At 38.0% G+C, this 20,739-nt stretch overlaps 1 protein-coding gene across 1 annotated transcript in view; it reads right to left on the bottom strand.

Annotated features, from left to right (window-relative positions):
• Positions 1 to 20,739, bottom strand: part of FRY (FRY microtubule binding protein) — a 260,678-nt gene that overhangs the window by 183,503 nt on the left and 56,436 nt on the right. Inside the window, exon 3 of the mRNA XM_077868184.1 lies at positions 11,262 to 11,315. Within this exon, the coding sequence (XP_077724310.1) occupies positions 11,262 to 11,315 (54 nt within the window). The remainder of the gene's footprint in view (positions 1 to 11,261; positions 11,316 to 20,739) is intronic.

Below are 20,739 nucleotides of genomic sequence, written 5' to 3' on the forward strand. Positions count from 1 at the left end.
TAAGTAATTTAAAAATACCTGTGTAAGTCTGAGTGAGACTTACGGAGGCATGATGACTAAATATAATGTGGTGTCCTAGACAGTTTCCTGGAACAGAAAAAGACTATTCGGGAAAAAAATAAAATACAAATACAGAATTAGTTAATAATAATGTACTGATGTTGGTTTCTTAGTTGTGGCAGATATACATGGTAATGTAAGATGTTAATAAAGGAAACTGGATGTGGGGAAAATGATAACTGTACTATCTTCACACCTTTCCTGTAACTACTCAAAAATAAAAAAGTTTATTTAAAAAGAGACCCATAAAGGTGATATAAACCTATGTTTACCCCCTAATTATCCCTGGGTAGAGCACATAATGTTCAGCTACTTAAACTTACTTAGATGTAACCCGCCTGCTCCGTAGAGGACATCAATAGCATTCTTTAAAACTCAGCCATACTAATTTTTTCTACCCATTAAAAAGTCATCTTGAAGCCATTCTTGGTATTATATCTACTGGACATACTTTCCATGGCAAATATAGTGAGACCATCTTAGAAGAGATGAAAGGTCAGCAAGGAGGGGATGTGTGTGTTTTTTCCATCTCTCTGTTACTGCCCTTCTGAGCCCAGGATTTCAGGAAGGAAGGGTGGAATTTGCAAAGACCTGGCCCTCAAAGCTCAGGAAGGGAGGAAGGTCTAGTTGGCTTCTTGGTTACTCAACTTCTTCATTTACAGGAAGCAGAGCCAATGGTGAGATGAATTCTAGCTCTGTGCTGCTGTTGAAAGGGGGCAGGCCCATTTACAAAGATGTTCTTGTTGCATTTAAATGATCATATTCTTCCATCATAGATGAGCTAGGTACTGTGCAGCTTGAGGAGGTGAAGTGCCCAGAATCACAGAACTATTTCATACTGGTGTTTTCTTTGCAGGGGGATAGAGGGGAATACTAAATGTACTTTGCAAATGTTTCTTAATGTTTATTTTGGCATTTTATGGATAAATAGGCTAAAAGAGACTGTCCATTATGCTGTAGGTAAGACATTAATTTTTCATAGGCATTTTATTATACTTGCTGAATGCGAAGAAGGAAACTTTACCTAAATATTTGAACAATTACTCAGTGGAGTCATACCATATCTTACAGCAGTAATAAGGCTGACTTGTCCTGAGTGATGCATTTTGTGAATAAATTTTAAACTAACTTCATTGACAGTTTAATCTCTCAAAGTAGTTCAGATGGCCAAGCACCTGGGGGTCAGGGTGCTGTCTATGAAATACCATAAAATGCTGATTTTTAAAAAGTTATTCAAATGTAATTTTTAAAATTTGGTCATATACTATTGCTCGACAATCTAGCATTCAATCAGAGGTGACATACCAAAGGCTTAAGAATAATTTATTATAAAAATTTAAAATTATATAAATCTATACTTTAAATATGTTTTTCCTGCAAATTAGGAAAAGGTCTGTATTATTTGACTTTAATATCTAAGTCCATTTGATAGAACACAGTGCTCCACTGGAGAATAATTTCAGAAACACTAAATGACACTAATATGAATGCAATGCCAGTTAGTTTTTTACCCTAATTGCTTATATTTTTCATTAATAATAGATTTTGATGAGTTGTAGCATTAGAATCAGTGTTGAAGGTCTAGAATTTCATCTGCTTCCTTTTCAGAAAAACTACTGCTACTCAAAATGGTAAAAAGTTATTTTCACTCTATTATAGATGTATGGATTTATTTTATCATGTGTTTCCTGTTTATAGTTGGCATTTTTAATATATTAAGAAACTAAGGCACTATAAAAGTATGTAAACATTTAGCACCTAGAGGAAAACCCCAACCAAAGTTACTTAGAATGTCTGAGAAAATTATCTGGAATTTATAGAGATGATACTAGTAAAGAATACGTGACTGAATTGCAAATAAGCTGCAACTTAAATAATGTTCTCAGAACACCCTATGTGATGATTGATACTTCACAAGCCATATTTTTGTAATTTCATTCGTGTATTGGGAAGATCAGATGGTCCTGAATTCAAGTTAGAGCTCTGCCCTTATTGTCTGTATGAGCCTGGCCATATCCACTCCTCTGAAGCTCTCTGTTTCCAGCTATAAAATGGGACTGAAGAATACTTACCTTGCTGGGTTTTTTATGAACAGTAAATGAGATACTATAACATGTGAGAGATATAACAGACCTTCAAAAATGTCTATTTCTATTTTTCTCTTCCATTTCTAAATATTGAAACTGAATCCCAGACATAAACAATTCTGACTTTGAGAAGATCGTGGGCTAAGCTAATGACAAAACAAGTGATAGAAATTGACAGAATTTTACTGATCAGAGTTGATATTGTTAAAGAAAAAAAGAAAGAGAAAGAAAGAAAGAAAGAAAGGAAGAAAGAAAAGAAAAGAAGAAAAGAAAAGAAAAAAAAGAAAAGAAAAGAAAAGAAAAGAAAAGAAAAGAAAAGAAAAGAAAAGAAAAAGACCCATCTATCTCTTATCCAAGCACAAACTACCAGGGCCTCCATTAGAACCCCGATAACTTGGTTTGTGTTCCCACAGTTTTCTGGCTCCAGCAGATGCAAACACAGTGTCTTCCAAATGCTTACTGTTGAGGTAGGTGTTCAAGCAGTGCCCCTATATTAGCTCCCTAAGAGAAAAGTAGGGAGCACCAGGCTCCTTGAGTTTGCTGCAGGCAACAAACAGCTCACTCTGAGAAAGGATACTGGGATGGCTACTTTTCTGGAACAAGAATCAGTTGGTGGAATAAAACCAATTATTGTGAGCCCCACTTATGTACACATCAGACTCTCAGGAACTTCAACTGTCTGAACACATTGAGCCCAAATATAAGTGAAGAATGGACCCAACCATTGGCAGACAGGCACAGTGTGTTAAGCTCTTATATTTCGTTCAGCACAAGAGGGTTCCATAAAACACACACTGGCTTCACTGGATTCTGCTCTCTTCTCCCCCACCAGATGACCTGCCATTGTTATTCCAAATTCTCAATCAGCCAAATATTGGTGATGCTTCCTCTTCCTGCCTCACTTCTTCCTCTCTGGAATCTGATTTCTCCTCTTGCCACACTACAGATAACTTTTATATAAAACATCAGAAAGGGCTAATCTACTGGCCAACTAATGGCCTTTTGCTGTCATTCTCCCTCAAGCCTCCTGAGAAAATGACACTCTTTCTCAGGTTCTCCTTGAACTGCTCTCCTCCTCAGGATTCGGCGGTGTTGCCAGGCTTACCCTATACTTTCTCTTACCTCCCATATACTTATTTATGCAATGCCAAGGCACAGTAAGACAATTCACCTGTGAAAATAAGGACTTGGATTCTTTTTTTTTTTTAAAGATTTTATTTATTTATGAGAGAGAGAGAGAGAGAGAGAGAGAGAGAGAGAGAGGCAGAGACACAGGCAGAGGGAGAAACAGGCTCCATGCAGGAAGCCTGACGTAGGACTCAATTCCGGGTCTCCAGGATCACACCCTGGGCTGAAGGTGGCACTAAACCGCTGAGCGCTGAGCCCCCCGCCCCCCCACCCCCCGGGGCTGCCCAAGGATTTGGATTCTAATTCTGATTGTTCTGGCCCTAGCTCCTTTGGGGAGTAATCATACTTTACTACACACAGAGGAAATGACTTCCATTTACTGTATATGACTGTTTTAAGAAACAAAGCCATAGCAATCATTCAAATAGAAAGCATTACACAGCTAACAACTGTTTGTGTCATATAACTTATTGCATGTTTAGGTCATTATTAGAAATAAGCAAAAGTTTAAAAACCAAGGGCAGACAATAGATAAGGAAGCACATGAAGCTGGAAGGTATATGAAATGATAAAGATCTGGTGACTCCTTTATTCAACAGCCACAATTTTCATCTCTGTGTAGAAATTTATCTAGTGAGCATCAGTGCCTCCTTCACCAGGTGAGGATTACACACTTTCTTAGGCGAGGCTTACTTTGGAGTACTGTTTTTCACTTTTTAAAGTGGGTTAGTACAGTATTTCAGCTGCATCTGGTCACCATCTACCCATGTCCGTGCTCATCATAGGTTAGCTACTGATGCATCTGAGAATCCAAAATAAAATGCCTTGGCTTTAGATTTAAAAGGGTTATCTGTCAAATTTGCTAACAGAAGAAAGTCACTTGAAGTTAAAGGAGGAGCTCACCCTGCCTTTCATTCATAGGACCCTCCACAGACCATCACTAGGGGGCTCATCACTAGTACTATGACTGTGTTTGGGCACACTGCTTTTTAATTGAAGTGTTTCCAGTCATAATCAGCCAGCATAACCCAGCTGCAAAAGTAAGTCTCTTAAACCATTAATATTAATCTATCAACTATGAAAATGCACTCTACGAGTCAATGAATAACACTGCAGCAAAAGTTTTTCTCAAAGCTGGTTTCCAGTGAGCAACTAACTGCTAATCTGTCATTTTCTGTGAGGATCTCTGTATGGCTGCCATCACGGACCATCCCTGCCCTGGAAAGCTGCATCTTCTGAAGCTTCTTGCACTTTTTTGTCCACTTTTTCATCCGGGCATTCTTCTGGCATCCCACTTATTGATCTTAAACTATGTTTCCCTACGATATTCTTTACCCATTTGATCTAGTCTCTAATTTTTCAGCGTCTGTTGAGCAGCCACATAAGTGAATGAGCCCCAGTAATTTCTCCCGAGATATTCCACCCTCCCTAAAAATCCAATATGTGTAAAATGATTTATAACCTCTCATCAAGTCCAGCATTTCTCTGTTTGGAGCACTTTTTTAGCTATCAAAAGGAGTCCAGACTTCACATTGTGACTCCTATGGCCCTGGAGCAATGAGTTCCTGTATGCCTGTCCCGCTTCAGCCCAGGCCACTCTCAGTACTCTGCTCTTCACAGCTCAGCTTCTTTATCCACACAGCTTCTTCTGCCTGGCATGATCCAACCCATTTCATGCAGATAACACATATCTTTAAAAATGCCACTGGGCCCTGATTGCTTCCTGACCACCTTCCGAGCATCCTTAACTGCTCCCTTATCTGAGTTCCCATAGCATTTGAAATGGACCTCTGTTACAGCATTCACATGGCACTGTTATTTGTTTGAATATCTGTCTTCTTCCTGGTATTAAGAATTCCTTAAGGGCAGGAACTCTATCTTTTGTAACCCCAGAACCTTACACAGATCCCAGTATGCTTGGGCACTCAATATTTGTTGATTGAATAGAAATGGTTCCAAACCATGGTTTTCAACCATTGATTCTTCTTGTACAGTTTTACATAAAATTATTCTTTCTAGTTCCATTATCTCTGTTTTAGTTTGGGCTCTTTTAGTCTCAAATTTTTCTCAATGGCCAAACTCCCCAAATGCCTCCAAACTTCAAGGATGTCTTTATTCATGAACACTGCTACCTCAGGGTTAACATCAAGTTGCTACTTTAATGAAACTTATCCTGGTATGTATGAGCTAAAATCCACCCACTGCCATTAAAGTCTTCCACAGTCTGATCCCTTCTTTCTTGGTCTCTTCCTCAAAACTTCTAGTCGGTAGGAAAATTTTGTGTCTCAGTAGAAAACTATGCATCACTCAGATCTCGCCTTTCTAGGGGTTAGCTAATTTGAGTCTGTGGGGGCTCTGCATCCTTTAATGCCTTTGAGCTACTTTAAAATTGTGCATATGATAGACTACTGATAGCATGATAGATACTGATAGCATGATAGATTCCTGTCTACAGACAGAAAAAAAAAAAAAAAAACCCTCTGCCCAGTGAAGGTTCAATTGACTTCATTCTCCCACTGTGGAAGAAGGCATTTTGCCTGATAATGCATTCATTTCAACATTCCTGACTTATAGATGTATCTGTTCTGGAGTTCTTTTCTAAACTGGTTGTAACTTCCTCATTATAAAGTGAGTTAAAGGGACATCTGGGTGGCTCAGCGGTTGAGTGTTTGCCTTCGGTTCGGGTCATGATCCTGGAGTCCCGGGATCGAGTCCCATATCGGGCTCCCTGCAGGGGGCCTGCTTCTCCCTCTGGCTCTGTCTCTGCCTCTCTTCTCTGTGTGTCTCATGAATAAATAAATAAAATCTATTTTAAAAAATGAGTTAAATAAAATCTCTCACCTGTGCTCATTTTATATTTCTATGAGAGTCATGATGTCACCTCTTTTTTAATATTATCTTTTAAAAATACACATCTTCTGTCTCAGCTGACAGACCCATTCATGTCCTCTTCTACAAAGATTTTTCTAGCCATCTGGCCCTGAAGTGTGTGTCTTCTGTTCCTTGAAATCTCACAATGTTTACTGTCTGCACCATCCATGTGGCATTTCTAACACACGTGGGCCCCTGTCAGAGCTCTTTGTACCCTGCCTTATCCTCTTCCAAATCTGAAGCTCCTGGAACGCATAGACCACATCCTTGTATCTCTTTGTCCAATACAGAGCTTTGTGTGTGTATACGCGTACACACACACACACATTCCTTTAATAAATTTGCTAAATTTATTTAGCTAAAATGAAGAACTTTATATCAGGACAACTTTTCATTCATTTTACTTGAAGCCTTGACAGTTAATTAGGCATTTAAAATAAATTACTGGCAGTATACATTTTTAAAATGCTATTGGAAATCTCTTCCAGCTTTATTAATTCCCATTACTGGTATGACTCTCTCATTAGCAGGAACTGAAACCATTGCTGGCTCCCTAGTATAGGGCAAAGCTTGCTCTCCCGGGGCTCACAGGATACTAGGTCCTTCCTTGGTGAGCTTACTTACTAGCCTGAGGTTATAATTTGTTTGATCATACTCCTTCTTTGTTTCACCCATTAGATTGCCCCACCCCGACCCCAGTGCAGGCACCATGTTTTTTCATCTTTATTTCCATAAGCTGGCATAATGCTTGGTACATCGTTGCCACAAAGTAGGTGCTGTATAAGAATGGGTTAAGTTCATACTCATGAAATTTGTAAACAACGAAATTCTGGGAATAAGGGTATAAATTCCAAGCTTTCCAATGTGCAAGGCAGTTACTAGTTCTCCCACTAATACTGAACTTAAAAAAAAGACAATTCTGTTTAGACATCTTGTAATTTATGAAACAATGGGGCTTTTTTCCCCAGGTTTATAGTATATAGGGTTAGATGATAATCAGATTAAATTAAGAGATATGAAGCCAATAGTTAATTATATACAAAGAATATTAAAAAAATTTAGGAAACATAAAGCTTTAACCCCTAAATACACATATTTTAAAATTCACACTGTAAAATCAACAAATTCTAAGAATATTCCACAGTGAACAAAAGAGGTATACAGAACTGTAAATAGTATTCTTTTGGGCATTTGGCAAAACTCTACTATGATATCTAGCAAAGATAAGTAATACCTAATATCTAGTCTATTCTTCTTCCTTGGTTATAAAATACCTATTTTTTTTTAAGTAGGCTTCAGGCCCAGCAGGAAGCCCAATGCAGGGCTCAAACTCAAGACCTGAGCTGAGATCAAGAGTCAGACGCTTAACTGACTGAGCCACTCAGACACCCCAATAAAATATCTGATTTTTACATAGACAAATAATTGTCCAAAGTAAAATTTCCCAATCTTTCCTACAGCTATAGGTGGCTATGTGATTAAGATCTCACCAACTGAATATGAGCAGAAGTGGTGTGTGCAATGTTGAGACGTTCTAGTTTTTAATTTTTTTCCCTATAATTCTTTTTAGCATATAATTCTTTCTCCTTCCTGTTGCCTGGAATGTAGACATAATGGCTTAGCTCTAGAGGCCAAACTGGACAATGAGATGACCTTGGGAATGTAAGCCAAACACAAGCAAACAAAATAATATATAGATACTAGACTGATTTTCTTTGTATTTCTTGAATGTGAGAGAGAAAGAAGCTATCTTGTTCAAACTGCTGTTATTTTATGTGTCATTTGTAGCCAAACCTAATCTTAATTGATACAGGATCTGAGATTCCTTCTCTGTTGAACACTCCCCTCTAAATTCTCACTACCTTAGGTTTTAGATATACAAGCATTATAGAGTAAAAAGCACTGGTTTTATGGTCCGAACATGTGAATGCCAGTCTTGGCTCATTCAGGCTTTAGTCATATAGTGTTGGGTAAGTTCTCTGAGTCTTATTCTCATGAAATGTGATATAGAAATGATGATGATGATGATGATGATGATGATGATGGCTTCTTCTTGAGGTTTTTGGAAGTAGCAAATGATGTCAGCTGAGATCATGCATGAGAAGGGGCTTCATAACTTATAAAGTATTATATGATTTCTTTTTGCTTCTATTTCTAGCAAGAGAAAAATGAATCATGGGCTTGTTAAGTGGAGGAGTAAACAGGGCCACCCAAGATCAGGCACAGAAAGCACAGAAGCTCAGCTTTCTATAGTCTATCAAATATGCCAGTGATATTTAAAAGGAAGAAATTGATAAAAAATATTCTCTAAACAGGGACTGGCTGCATACTGCTCAAAGGGGATACTTAGCATAGTGTCTATCCTATGGTAAGTACTACATGAATACCACTTCTACTGTTACTACTGCTCCCATGATCATAGCAACAGAGTCTACACCATGTAAGGTGGTATCACCAGCATGTTCTTTTTGCATAGACAGACCTCTGTGTGAATCCAGATTAAAATCCTCCTGCTTGGTATTAGAACAAGGATAATTATGTAATTTGGATGTCTAATATCAAAAGACTAAGAGAGCTTGATACATCCATGGCATTGCCAATGGAACCTTAATTCTCACATTTTGCTAGTTAAAATAATAGTAGGCTAGCACATGTGGATCAATTTCTGTCAAGGTTCCTGGGAGTCTTGCTATCTCTTTAAAGTGAAATAGACTTTGTAGGTTGCCTTCTCTCCTGGTTCATGTGTAAATTTATGATTTAATGATGAGAGGATAATCTTATGTGTCTTATTTGAAAGTTCTCAGTGTCCATCTTACTACTGATTCACTCATGAAGTGTCTTTAATATATAGAGATGTGTTACAGAGCAGTGTTGCTCAAGCTTTAATGTCTGTGTGGGTCATCTGGGGATCCTGTTAAGCTGCAGAATCTGATTCAGTAAGATCTGGGGCAGGGCAGAGATTCTGCATTTCAACATTCTATGCAACAAGGTTAAAGGTATTATAGCTAATTAAGTGGCAAAATCAGGATTTAAACCTTGTCTGTCTAATTCCAAAGGCCATCTCTCTCCCACAATGCTGAAATGCAGAAATAGAGGGCTGAATACAAGTGGGAAACTGTGTTTAAGCCAAATCATTTGGGATAGCAATTATCTGCAACGATAAAATTAGATGTACTATTTTCCTAGAGAATAAAGAGAGATACACAGTAAGCTGGAGAAATAATTTTTTTTGAGGAAAAATCAGTTACATATTAGGACAGGTATATCTAGGATAGAAACAGGATAGAATACAGAGAATATAAAATAGAGTGAAAATTTATGAATGACAGATGATAAATATTTACATTCTTGAGGAAAAGAGAAAGAGCCATAACTTGCCCCATTTCCAAAATAATGACTCCTAATGTCCTCTCAGGATCTCTGCTGCCCTAGTATCTATCAGGTGACAACTAAGGACAATATGACGAGAGAAGCTCTGTGCCACAGAGAGATAAAGCACATACCCCATTTCACCAGCAATCCAGAAAAGAGCCAGCTCTACCAGCACTAGAGTGAGAACCCAGCGCCACACCAGCCCTCAGATACTGACTGTGAGCACAAGCCGAGTTTCCCTCAGTGAAGAGCTTATACAATAGAAAATGCAAAATTCAATCTCTATAATCAGTCCTTACAGGGTTTTTTGTTTTGTTTTAAAATATTTTAAAAATTTATTTGAGAGAGAGAGAGAGAGAGAGAGCACGAGCAGGGGGAGGGGCAGAGGGAGAAGAAACAGACTCTGCTGAGCACAGAGTCTGCTGATGTGGGATCCCAGGACCCTCTGACCATGACCTGAGCCAAAGTCAGAGGCTTAACCTACTGAGCAGCACAGGCACCCCAGTCCTTACAGTTTTGGACTGAACAACTCTGGACTTTAACAGACCGAGAACTTTTCTTCTGATCCCACATGAAAGGCAATTTCAAAGCCCTGCTGAAAGTGCACTCTCTGTGTTCTTCATAAGACAATAAAACCCCCACCATATTAGATCAGACTATAGTACATCCAGCAATATTTTGTCTCTACCACTGGCTCAAAGTGAGGTTTTTGGAGAACGTATTGTCCTCTCTGTCATTAACTGCAAAAGTTTAGGAAACATCACAAACATTTCTCACTTCCTCTGATGCCTTATTACTCATCATTCTTAAACGTACATGAGGCCTTTCAATATTTACTGAACCAGATCCTGATTTCCTATATTTATTACCTGCTGTTGAGAGTGGGATGCCCTTTTACTAATCCAGATCTACCTTCAAAAGACTTTCTTTGTATTTATCCTGCCTTAAATTGTTTTGTTCATATATCACATTCTCTATTAGAATCCAAGTTACTACACTGTCTTATAATTATTTTTTTTTAATTTTATTTTATTTTTATTTATGATAGTCACACAGTGAGAGAGAGAGAGGCAGAGACATAGGCAGAGGGAGAAGCAGGCTCCATGCACCGGGAGCCCGATGTGGGATTCGATCCCGGGTCTCCAGGATCGCGCCCTGGGCCAAAGGCAGGCGCCAAACCGCTGCGCCACCCAGGGATCCCTACACTGTCTTATAATTATTAAGTGATTTCTTTCTCACAATACTGTGAAATCTTGAAGAGCTAGAATTTGTATATTTTGTAGTGTTGTGTCAAGCAAATAGTAGACATTCAGAAAAAGCTGGATGAAACCATGATAAACTCCAGTGCAGAGATCTTTCTGATCATTACAGAGTAATGATCACTTATTCAGAGCCATCTTACTAAATTTTGGAGTAGAAATTCCTTTATCTTTTCTTAGTTTCTTTAATTCTGGTATACAAAGATTTAGGGAACAATCAATTGATGGCCTATTCTTATTATTCCAACATATTCCTATTCTTTCTGGTTCAAATCAGTAGACATCCACCGAATGTCTGTTTAAGCTATAACTGTAAAAGCTGAAGGACACAGTTTCTAAGATCATTTCCTTATAACGTCTTTGAGGAAGTTCATCAATATACTAATAGTGAGCAACTAGCCCTTACCCTATGTGCATAATACATAAAACCAGAATATGAATATATATATATATATACATATATATATAACTTATTATTACATACTTGGTCAAATTGGGGATCTTCTCCACGTTGTAGAGATTTTGTCAATGGCTTTTCCTAGAAAGAAAAAGAATAATTATTAGATGCTCTTAAACAGTATTAAAAATGTACCATTATTCTTGCAATTTTTCTAATTTTCTTCTCCCTTGAGGGATAGAGGTACCAGTTTTAGCCATGGTATCCTTAGCTATTCTGATCTTAATATAAAGTATTTGAGGGCAGCCCTGGTGGCCCAGCAGTTTAGTGCCGCCTTCAGCCCAGGGCCTGATCGTGGAGACCTGGGATCGAGTCCCACGTCATGCTCACTGCATAGAGCCTGCTTCTCTCTCTGCCTGTGTCTCTGCCTCTCTCTCTCAGGAATAAATAAAATACTTAAAAAATATATATAAAGTATTTGATAGTTAACACCACTATTCTTACTATTCATTATACATATACCTTTTCAACTAAAACCTTAAAAAGCTGATGCTATAAGTGGCCCAGAGTTCTCAATGGAAACTACATAATAAAAACTATGGAATTCATGTGAGAAATGTTACTATCTATCATTGGACTTGACATATAATAAAAAGTAGGAAAAAAAAACTATGGCATTCATATGAAAATTTTGTTAGCTATCCTGGGACTTGACATATAATAAAAAGTTGAAAGAGATACACTATTCCAAGTCCCTAGATTTAGAAACAAAGTTCTAATTATTAGACTGGTGTTGAGGGACACCCCACCAGTAATGCATTTACTGTGTAACTTGTGAATTTGGGGCATGTTATTTGACTTATACCACATCCAAATCTCTGCAGAAATACTTTGGGTAGTGAATAAGTCTACAGAAATAATTTTTTCTAATCATTACACCTTTGTTTACATTAGGAAGCCTTAACCTACTTTCCAGCAGGACCTTTTAAGGACAAGAGTTTATCCTTACCTGTCCCTTTTCTTTTCTATTTTTGGTATGAGAGTTAATACTGATTCAAAATTTGGTTCAGGGTGAGAAACAATGTAAAAGTTATATATGAAAAAAATAGTAAGTTTTACTTTAGCCAATGTAGAAGTCCTGTTAAGACTCCATTTACATGTTGCCAATCACATAGACCCTCTCTCTCTACCTCACTTCTCTGATCTCTTCCATCTGAAAAGATAATATATACCTAAGGAAGATGGCAAATCCACCCCCACTCCATAGAGTCTTTGTTCCTGAAGAAATGCATGCATGTGGTGGCTCAGTCTGGTGTCTACTGTTTTATTGTGAGCCATATGAATCTGTCTCATTTGCAAAATACACAGCTTCAGAATGTGTTTTCATCTAAAATAAAGAGAAAACTATGTTCTTAAGAGCTAATGGACATTTTCTCTTCGAAGTATACTATCTAGAACACACTGGTGGGAGAGTGGATACAAAAATGTAGGCGAGAACACAGAAGAACAATTAAAGAAGCACCAAATTCAGTTGATGTTACAAGAAGACAAATTTAGCAATAAAATTGTGAAGCATTTCCTGTATATGCAAAAGTTATAATGTGATCCAAAGTTCTTCGTAAAAGCAGTTAAATTAAAAATATGAAAATTAAAGAAGCGAAAACAGGTGGTGCCAGGTCCCACAAACATCCTTGGGAAAAAATCCAGCATAAGCATTTCTACTCAATGTTTTATTTATTCGCCACTCAACAGTAACCAGCGGCTCTCAATGTGCCGAATGCTACCTGTGGGTGGGGTGCTGAAGAACACATGGTTCCTGACTTAAGGAGAAGAGTCTGAAATGGAAAAGTAGTCAATAACCTCTTACGAATGTTGTCTATACTCATTCATTATTCAAATCTCAGCCAAACTGTTACTTCCTTGGGGAAGTCTTTTCTGAGTCTTAACACCAGGACTACCCACCACCCCCTGCAAAGCTCTGTATACTTTCCCCTTCCTAGCACTCACCATAGTGTAAAGTCACATCACAGTGTAGAATCATGTTATATGATTACACATGCATGAAGGATGAGCTAAGTGCCCCCTCTAGACTACAAGTTCCAGAACAGGAAGCTCTGTTTCTCTGACACTGAAAGTTAACAGAGTAGAGTCTTTCTTGGTGATGGCTAAATATCTGCCAAAATAATAAAAGCTCTAGGCCAACAGCATCCAGTTTCTTCAAATACAAAATCTCCTGGTTTGCATATAAGTTAAAATATGTTTTCAGATATTTTGTTTTTTTATTATTTTTTAAAGATTTTATTTATTTATTCATGAAAGACACACAGAGAGAGGCAGAGACACAGGCAGAGGGAGGAGCAGGCTCCCACGGGGAACCTGATTCAGGACTCAATCCCAGGACCCCAGGATCATGCCCTGAGCCCCAGGCAGATGCTCCACCACTGAGCCACCCAGGCATCTCTGGTATACTTTTTAATTGTGGCAAAATATACGTGATGTAAAATTTGCCACTGTAACAATTTTTAAGTGTACAATTCAGAATTCAGTAGTATTAAGGATATTCACTATGTATTTTATAAAGACTCCTTTTAATGTCAAAGATTTTTCAGGAATTCCCAACTATAAAACACACGTTCACACCTCCCGACATACAAGATTGTAATTCTATTTTGTATCTGTTGTTTAAAAGTATACATAATGAGAGAGAGCTAATACTATGACTTGGATATTTTTAAAAGGTTTCATACTATAACAGCAAGAGTATTTTATATACATTAGAGAAAAAGGAATACAACTATATGAGAGACTGTAATTTACTCAGTCAAAAGATAATGCTTGGCACACCTGTAGATCTGTAGACTTTTGCAGTAACTCAGGAGTTCATCTCTTGGGAACTTTCACTACTACCTGAAAGACAGGATCCTGCTGCAGTGGGAGAAGGTGACCGTGAACCTCCCACACCCTGAAACTTCCCATGCTTAAAAGTTATTTTTTTTCCCACTATTAATTGGGTGGGAATGAAGTGAGGATGATATTTAAGTTTACATCTATTTTGCATACATATGAAGGAAACATTGATATGGTTAAGTTGTAACTAAACACAAAAGTCAGGTTCATTAGCCAAGAGCTTGGGTTCAATGCTTCAACAAAATAAGGAAAACAGTGTAAAGATATGTTAACTATTTTTACACAAATATGCTGTCTTCATCATATTCTTTGAAGACTTAGTTTAAATGTTTCTTCCAAGATCAAGCCCTTTTTCAGTTCTTCCTCATAGAGCCACCTGTTATTTGTCACATGGGACTTTTCATCTATTCTTGTTAGCATTTCCACTATGTTGCAATTTGTCTCTCTCCCCACACGCCTAGGACATAGTTGGGCCTTATTGCCAGGGTTTGTTAAATGACTGAATATAGGTCTATGCATTTGGAAAAATAGCTCTGGGCACAGAGAATCAAGTTCACATTTCACCATTCCCAAGTAATTTCTTTGCATCAACACAGATTTTTATCAGTGTTAGGAAGCTTAAAAGTAGACCTGGAGAAAAAAGTATCATGCTGGCTAAATAAAAAGAAAACAGGGACACGTGTGTGGCTCAGCGGTTGAGCATCTGCCTTCAGCTCAGGGCATGATCCGGGGTCCAGGGATTGAGACCAGCATCAGGTTCCCTGCAGGGAGCCTGCTTCTCCCTCTGCCTATGTCTCTGCCTCTCCCTCTCTGTGTTTCTCATGAATAAATAAATAAAATCGTTAAAAAAGCCAAAAGGGCAGCCTGGGTGGCTCAGCGGTTTAGTGCTGCCTTCAGCCCAGGGTTTGATCCTGGAGACCTGGGATAGAGTCCCACGTTAGGCTCCCTGCATGGAGCCTGCTTCTCCCTCTGCCTGTGTCTCTGCCTCTCTCTCTCTCTCTGTTTCCTATGAATAAATAAAACCTTTAAAAAAAATTAAAAAGCAAAAAAAAAAAAAAAAAAAAAGTAAAGACAGAAGAAAGGGAAGAAGGTAGGCAAAGAGGAGAGAAGGGAGGCAAACATGCTCCAGCTCAGAAGAGTGCCATCTGAATACAAAGCGAAGACCAGGAAGACTCTTGAACTTAAGAAAAACTGCAGAGGCATGCTTCTGCTTGAAGTTCTTCTGCAGAGGACAAGCTGCATGGAATCCAAGGTCTGCATATTCAAGACATCCTGGTTCTCAAAGAGCATTAAATAAGTAGTAAAGTGAAATCAACACAGAATAAACAACAGGTAAAAAACAAGTAGAGATAGACTATGACAAAGGTAGCTCAAAAATAATGGTCTCATTCATCCAATTACAACAGTGTACTTTTAAATTTTTTAAAAATTTGTCATTTAATAACAATTTTACTTATTGACTGAAAATTCATTAATTGAATTGAATGAGATGTTTATTTGTTTTTAAATCATTGCGAAAAAACTTAACTTTGGGGTGATGGATCTTTGAAAATTCTTAGTGGTCCAAAGCTAGGAGACCTTATCTTTTGGCTCAGCCTTGCCCTGAGCTCTGCTCACTGGACAACACTGAACAAAGAGCTAAACAAACTGAAAAGACTGGGAGACTTGGCATTGAACATCAGTGGCTACTAACGACACAGAAAGAGCAAACAAGACATTAAGTCTTTTGATGAGAGCAAACACTATGAAATAGTCTTGACCAAAACAAACAAACAAAACTCCACCAAACCTAAATCTGACCAAGCCTTAGAGGCAATGTCCAGTTTTTAGGAAACAGAAGTTAGAAGAATATGTTATACTATGCCAAAGGGATGCAATTAACAAAATCCAGACTGAAGGGAAACTCTGAAGGAAAGAAAAGTGTTTTTGTTTGTTTGTTTTCCAATAAATAAATTGTGAGGGAGAAAATGAGAAAGGTGGTGGGGGTGGAGCCTACTGATTTTTTAAAGAGATGATTGCAATGTGTGGATGTTACCTGGATCTTGATTTTAAAAATCTGTTTTAAAAAAAGTATGACATTCACGAGACTACTGGTAATTTGAATACTTTTTGGCTATTTGATGAAGTTTAGGGGTTATTGCTAATTTTTTAGGTGTGGTGATGATACTGCAGTTTTGTCGAAAAGAGAGTATCTTTTAGAGATACTTGGTGAAACATTCCGAGGTGAAATAATATGGTTTCTAGTATTTGCTTCAAATAAGATTCAGGGGAGATGCAGGGAGTGTGTGACAAATCGGCTGTGAGTTGATAATTGTTGATGTTGGGTTCATTTTACTGTCTTTATACTTTAGGAATGTTTGAAATTCTCCATAAGAAAAATAAACAAAAAACAAAAAAACATGACACATCCCTTCTGTTATCGCTTATTTTTTTTTTTACAATATTTTGCTTTCAAGATAATTTAAGCTACTTCTTAAAACTTATTTTAATAGCACTTATCTAACAACTGATCTTTTCCTAATGGAGTTGCAGAAGGGACCCTCTCCCCATTGCTTTCCATTTACAGATAGGATTTGGGTAGCAGATATCTTGCCTGCTGTGTGAGAAGTAAGACTCTGTGTCCACTGTGGGCTTTGAATTTGCTCCCTTTGAATCAAAGAGCACTGCTGTCCTGACCCATCCAAGAGGGATTTTTCTCAAGTGTTGAAGAATCCTGTAAGGGCTTCAAGTATTTCCATAAGAAAAGAAAAAGGTCCCTGTTTGTGCTTCTCACACCTAGGGAAGTTCCAACCTCCCCTCCCTTCCCCTAAGAAAACACAAACTGAAAGCTCCCTGTGTCTGCATCTACCTGAAAAGGACAGAAGAAGGCCACTGACTCTCCCTCAATTTCCAAACAATTTCAGTGTATGCTAGCTACATTTTCCCTTCTAGTCTTTTCACACTTGGCCTCTCTATAATCTAGAGGAGAAAAGACGGCCATACATGACAGGACATGGGCAGTTAGACAAGTCTAGGAAAGTCTTATGTATGAAAAGGTGCTCTATTTGTGGGAAGCAAGGGGCTTATTTAAGAAATCATTTTCTACATCTGAATGTTGAATGGCCTAAAAAAATCCCAAATGTGTCCTGTAGAGTAGGACTTCACTCATCTAAAAAAGATCCAAACTCTTGCCCTCAAAGATATTTCTTAGTAAAGTATGTAAGCCAGCAATGTCGTTACAGTTAATATGAGATTATTCAATTTGTTAAATATGTCACCAACCTTGCTTAAGACACTCTTTTAATCTTTTAATGATTTTTAGCAGTTGGATGTGCATGGGCTTTGGTGTCAGAGACTGAAATTTGAATCCTATAGGTCCCTTTATTTACAAACATAAGAATTTTATTTAACCTCTGTAAACTTCAGTTAACTTTTAGGTAAAATAAAGATAAATTATATAAACCTAATCTCACAAAACGGAAAGATGAATACATAGAGTACTCAATAATTGATAGCCATCACCATTATTGAAATTCCTTTTAACACCATTATTACTGGAATGAGATCATATTAAAACATATAACCTCTTTCATAATGTTTAGGAGCTGAAACTAAGTTCTACCCATTTTTTTTCAGGGTAACATACACCCCCACTAACATTATTTAAGCTTTAATTTTAGCTTCCTGGAAATTTCCAAGTATGGTAACGTACACCCCCACTAACATTATTTAAGCTTTAATTTTAGCTTCCTGGAAATTTCCAAGTATAACTAGAAACCTGTATTACAGAGAGTAGGAAAAAAACATTATAAGGAATAATTGCTCCCTTCTCTTAAAAAATAAAAGTCTAAGATTATTACAGTGATTTTAATTCTTGATATGTAATTTAGAGGAAAACTTTTAATTTAATGGTGGGATGGTTTACAAAAAAACAACAACAACAACAACAACAACAACCACCACCAAACTTCTCAAGTCTTGACATGATGGTGTTTTTGATTATAAGAACATGTTTTGGCATGGTTAGCTCAGGGTTTTGATGCTATCAGTAGTGAAATTTTATAATCTACATGTCTAGTCTGAGTAGTTAACAATTTTCAGAACTGAACCACTGCAATTCGGGTGTCTCTTCAGAACATGAGGAGGGGGAGTAGTGAGCTGCCCCATCGTGTGGTGACAGCTCTTCAGAGCAGGGAGCAGTGGGCTCTACTGTTGAAATGCCACTAAAGCATTTCATCCAGAGCCACCAGCTTATAGCAGCAGGCACCCTATTTGGTCTGAACTAAACAAAAATGAGATTCAAAATATCTTCATGTTTGATACATTTTTCTCTTCAGATATTATTTGTGCAGCTTTGAGTCAACTTTGGAGACAAATCTAAGGAGTGAGCCTGAGAACTCACAGTTCTGAGTTCCGGATCATTTTTCCTCAAAAAACTCTCCCTACATGAGGGGCAATCAGGGAACCATGGGGTCTGAATCACCCTGAAGATCTACTCTGGTCATTTTGATTTCCTGCTGAGATAGTTGAACTTTTAGGGGGAGACTGGGTGGTCTTGAGATCTGCCCCAGTTTGTCCACAGGTAATAAGAGACATCACCCCCTGACATCCTCACTGGGCTTCCAATAAGACTCATAGCAGGACTTGGAACAGCTTGGAGATCTGTGGGAAAAAGGTGTTTACGGAAACTGATACAACCATGTTTCCCTTTATTCTGTTCAGTAATTAAAAAAAATTTCCTTAAACAATATATGCTGATGTTCACCCAAAGTAATGAAAAAAAAATCCTCAAATTAGGAGAATGATACAGGGAATGTCTCAAATCAGTTAAGGTATTAGCAAGTAACATGTTGCGTAGTACCCCATGATGTGAAGATAGATTCAAATCTGGAAGACTATTTTGACACTTAAAAAAAACAAAACCTCTAAAAACTCTCAAGACAATCTGTCCTATTTGTGGTTGGCTTTGCAAATTTCAGTGAAGCTTATTTCCTTGCCAAGTCCAACAGTTCCAAGTTCAAATCCATTATTTGAACAGTAGAGGGGAAACTTCAATTAAACTCAGCTACAAAGTTAATCTTCATTTTAATTGAACAACAGAGCTGTTCCCACAGGCGTTTTTTTTTTTCTTTTTTGAAACTAAGGCAGCTACCAGGAAGTATAAGATATCACCTTCACTCATCTGGTATTTTTATAGTTTTGGTTCCAATATACCACACTAATGGTGCCTGCTACATCCATTAAGTGGGCATTGAGTGCATGTGAATGGATTTTTCCCTGCCTCCTCTGGGACCTTGTTCCATCAGCCAGCTCCTCACTCACCCCAATGTCACCCTCCCCCTTCTGCAGGTTCTCTTTCTCTCTCTCTCAATTATCAACATGCTTAGACCTTTTCATTGTAGTGCCTGCCTTCCCCACGTACACACTGTTTTCTTTCTATGTCCTTCTCATCTTTAGTTCTTCTAAGACCGGTCTATATGTCCTGTATCCCCTTCCTCCCCTATTCCTTCTTCAACCACCTGCAATCTGACTCTTTTGTCACCACTAAAAATACTCTCCCTAGCAGCCCCAGTGACTTTCTAAATGACAAATCTGGTGGCCATTTTTCCTTTGAGATCTTTCAGCTGCCATGAGACTCCCTTTTGTTCACTTGAATCACCCGATTCCTTCATCTTTTCTCCTCCTACTTCTTTAGGCATCCCTTCTCTGTGTCCTTCATAGGCTAGTCTTTCTCTTAAAACGTTTATATTCCCCAGAGCTGTCCTTGGAGACTTGAAATCAGTCATGTTCTGATTTTCTTCTGTCACCACTAACATATCACTCTCTCTCTCTCTCTCTCTCTCTCTCACACACACACACACCCTTCTCAGACCCAACCAAATCACCTCTCATCAAAATATCCTATTTGTCCTTCGAGGTTCATTTATCTCACCACACTTTCCCTGAGCACTGCTATGAGAAGTGACAGCCGAGTTTCACTCTTCAATAGCTCTTCTGGTATTCTCTAGCTCTTGTGTACCCCACCAATCTCAGCCTTATTATTCATGTACATATCATTTCCCAAGTAGATCAGAGCTTGGACTTTGGAGTCAATCAAACCAGGATTTGAATTGGGGTATTAACCCTAACTACATCACCTTTGTTATGTCTTATTAAATCTCTCAGGTCCAGCCTCTGGACCTGACTAAAATCAAGTCTCCTCTGACTAAAAATGAAGGAGGCCATGAATATAGCAGTTAAAAGCAAGACTCCCAGAAATAGATGGTCCAGAGATAGTCTGCTCCACCACCTGTTAGGTGTGACTTCGGACTACTTGTTTAAATTCCTTGTATGTGAAGTAGAGTAGTAAGAGTAACTACCTTATGATGTTGACATGAAGATGAGGTGAGTTAATACTATTCAAGTATTAGGAACAGTGCTTAGCATTCGGTAGGCTGTATGTAAACACAGACTGTTATTTTTACCCACATTCTAGTGTTAATGTGAAGATTAATGTGCCTGAAATATGACAGATGAGCAAAAAAATGGCAGTCATTCTTTGTCTTTCTTTTTGTCTACACAGCATCAGTCACTTGTATTTGGAAGTTGTAAAATACTATCTATGTATCCATCTCTAAGCTATTATCAAAAATACCTTATAAAACATACATTCTTATCATTGTTAGCATGATCTGTGGAT

This window comes from Canis aureus, chromosome 24 (assembly GCF_053574225.1).
Source record: "Canis aureus isolate CA01 chromosome 24, VMU_Caureus_v.1.0, whole genome shotgun sequence".
Classification (NCBI taxonomy): domain Eukaryota; kingdom Metazoa; phylum Chordata; class Mammalia; order Carnivora; family Canidae; genus Canis; species Canis aureus.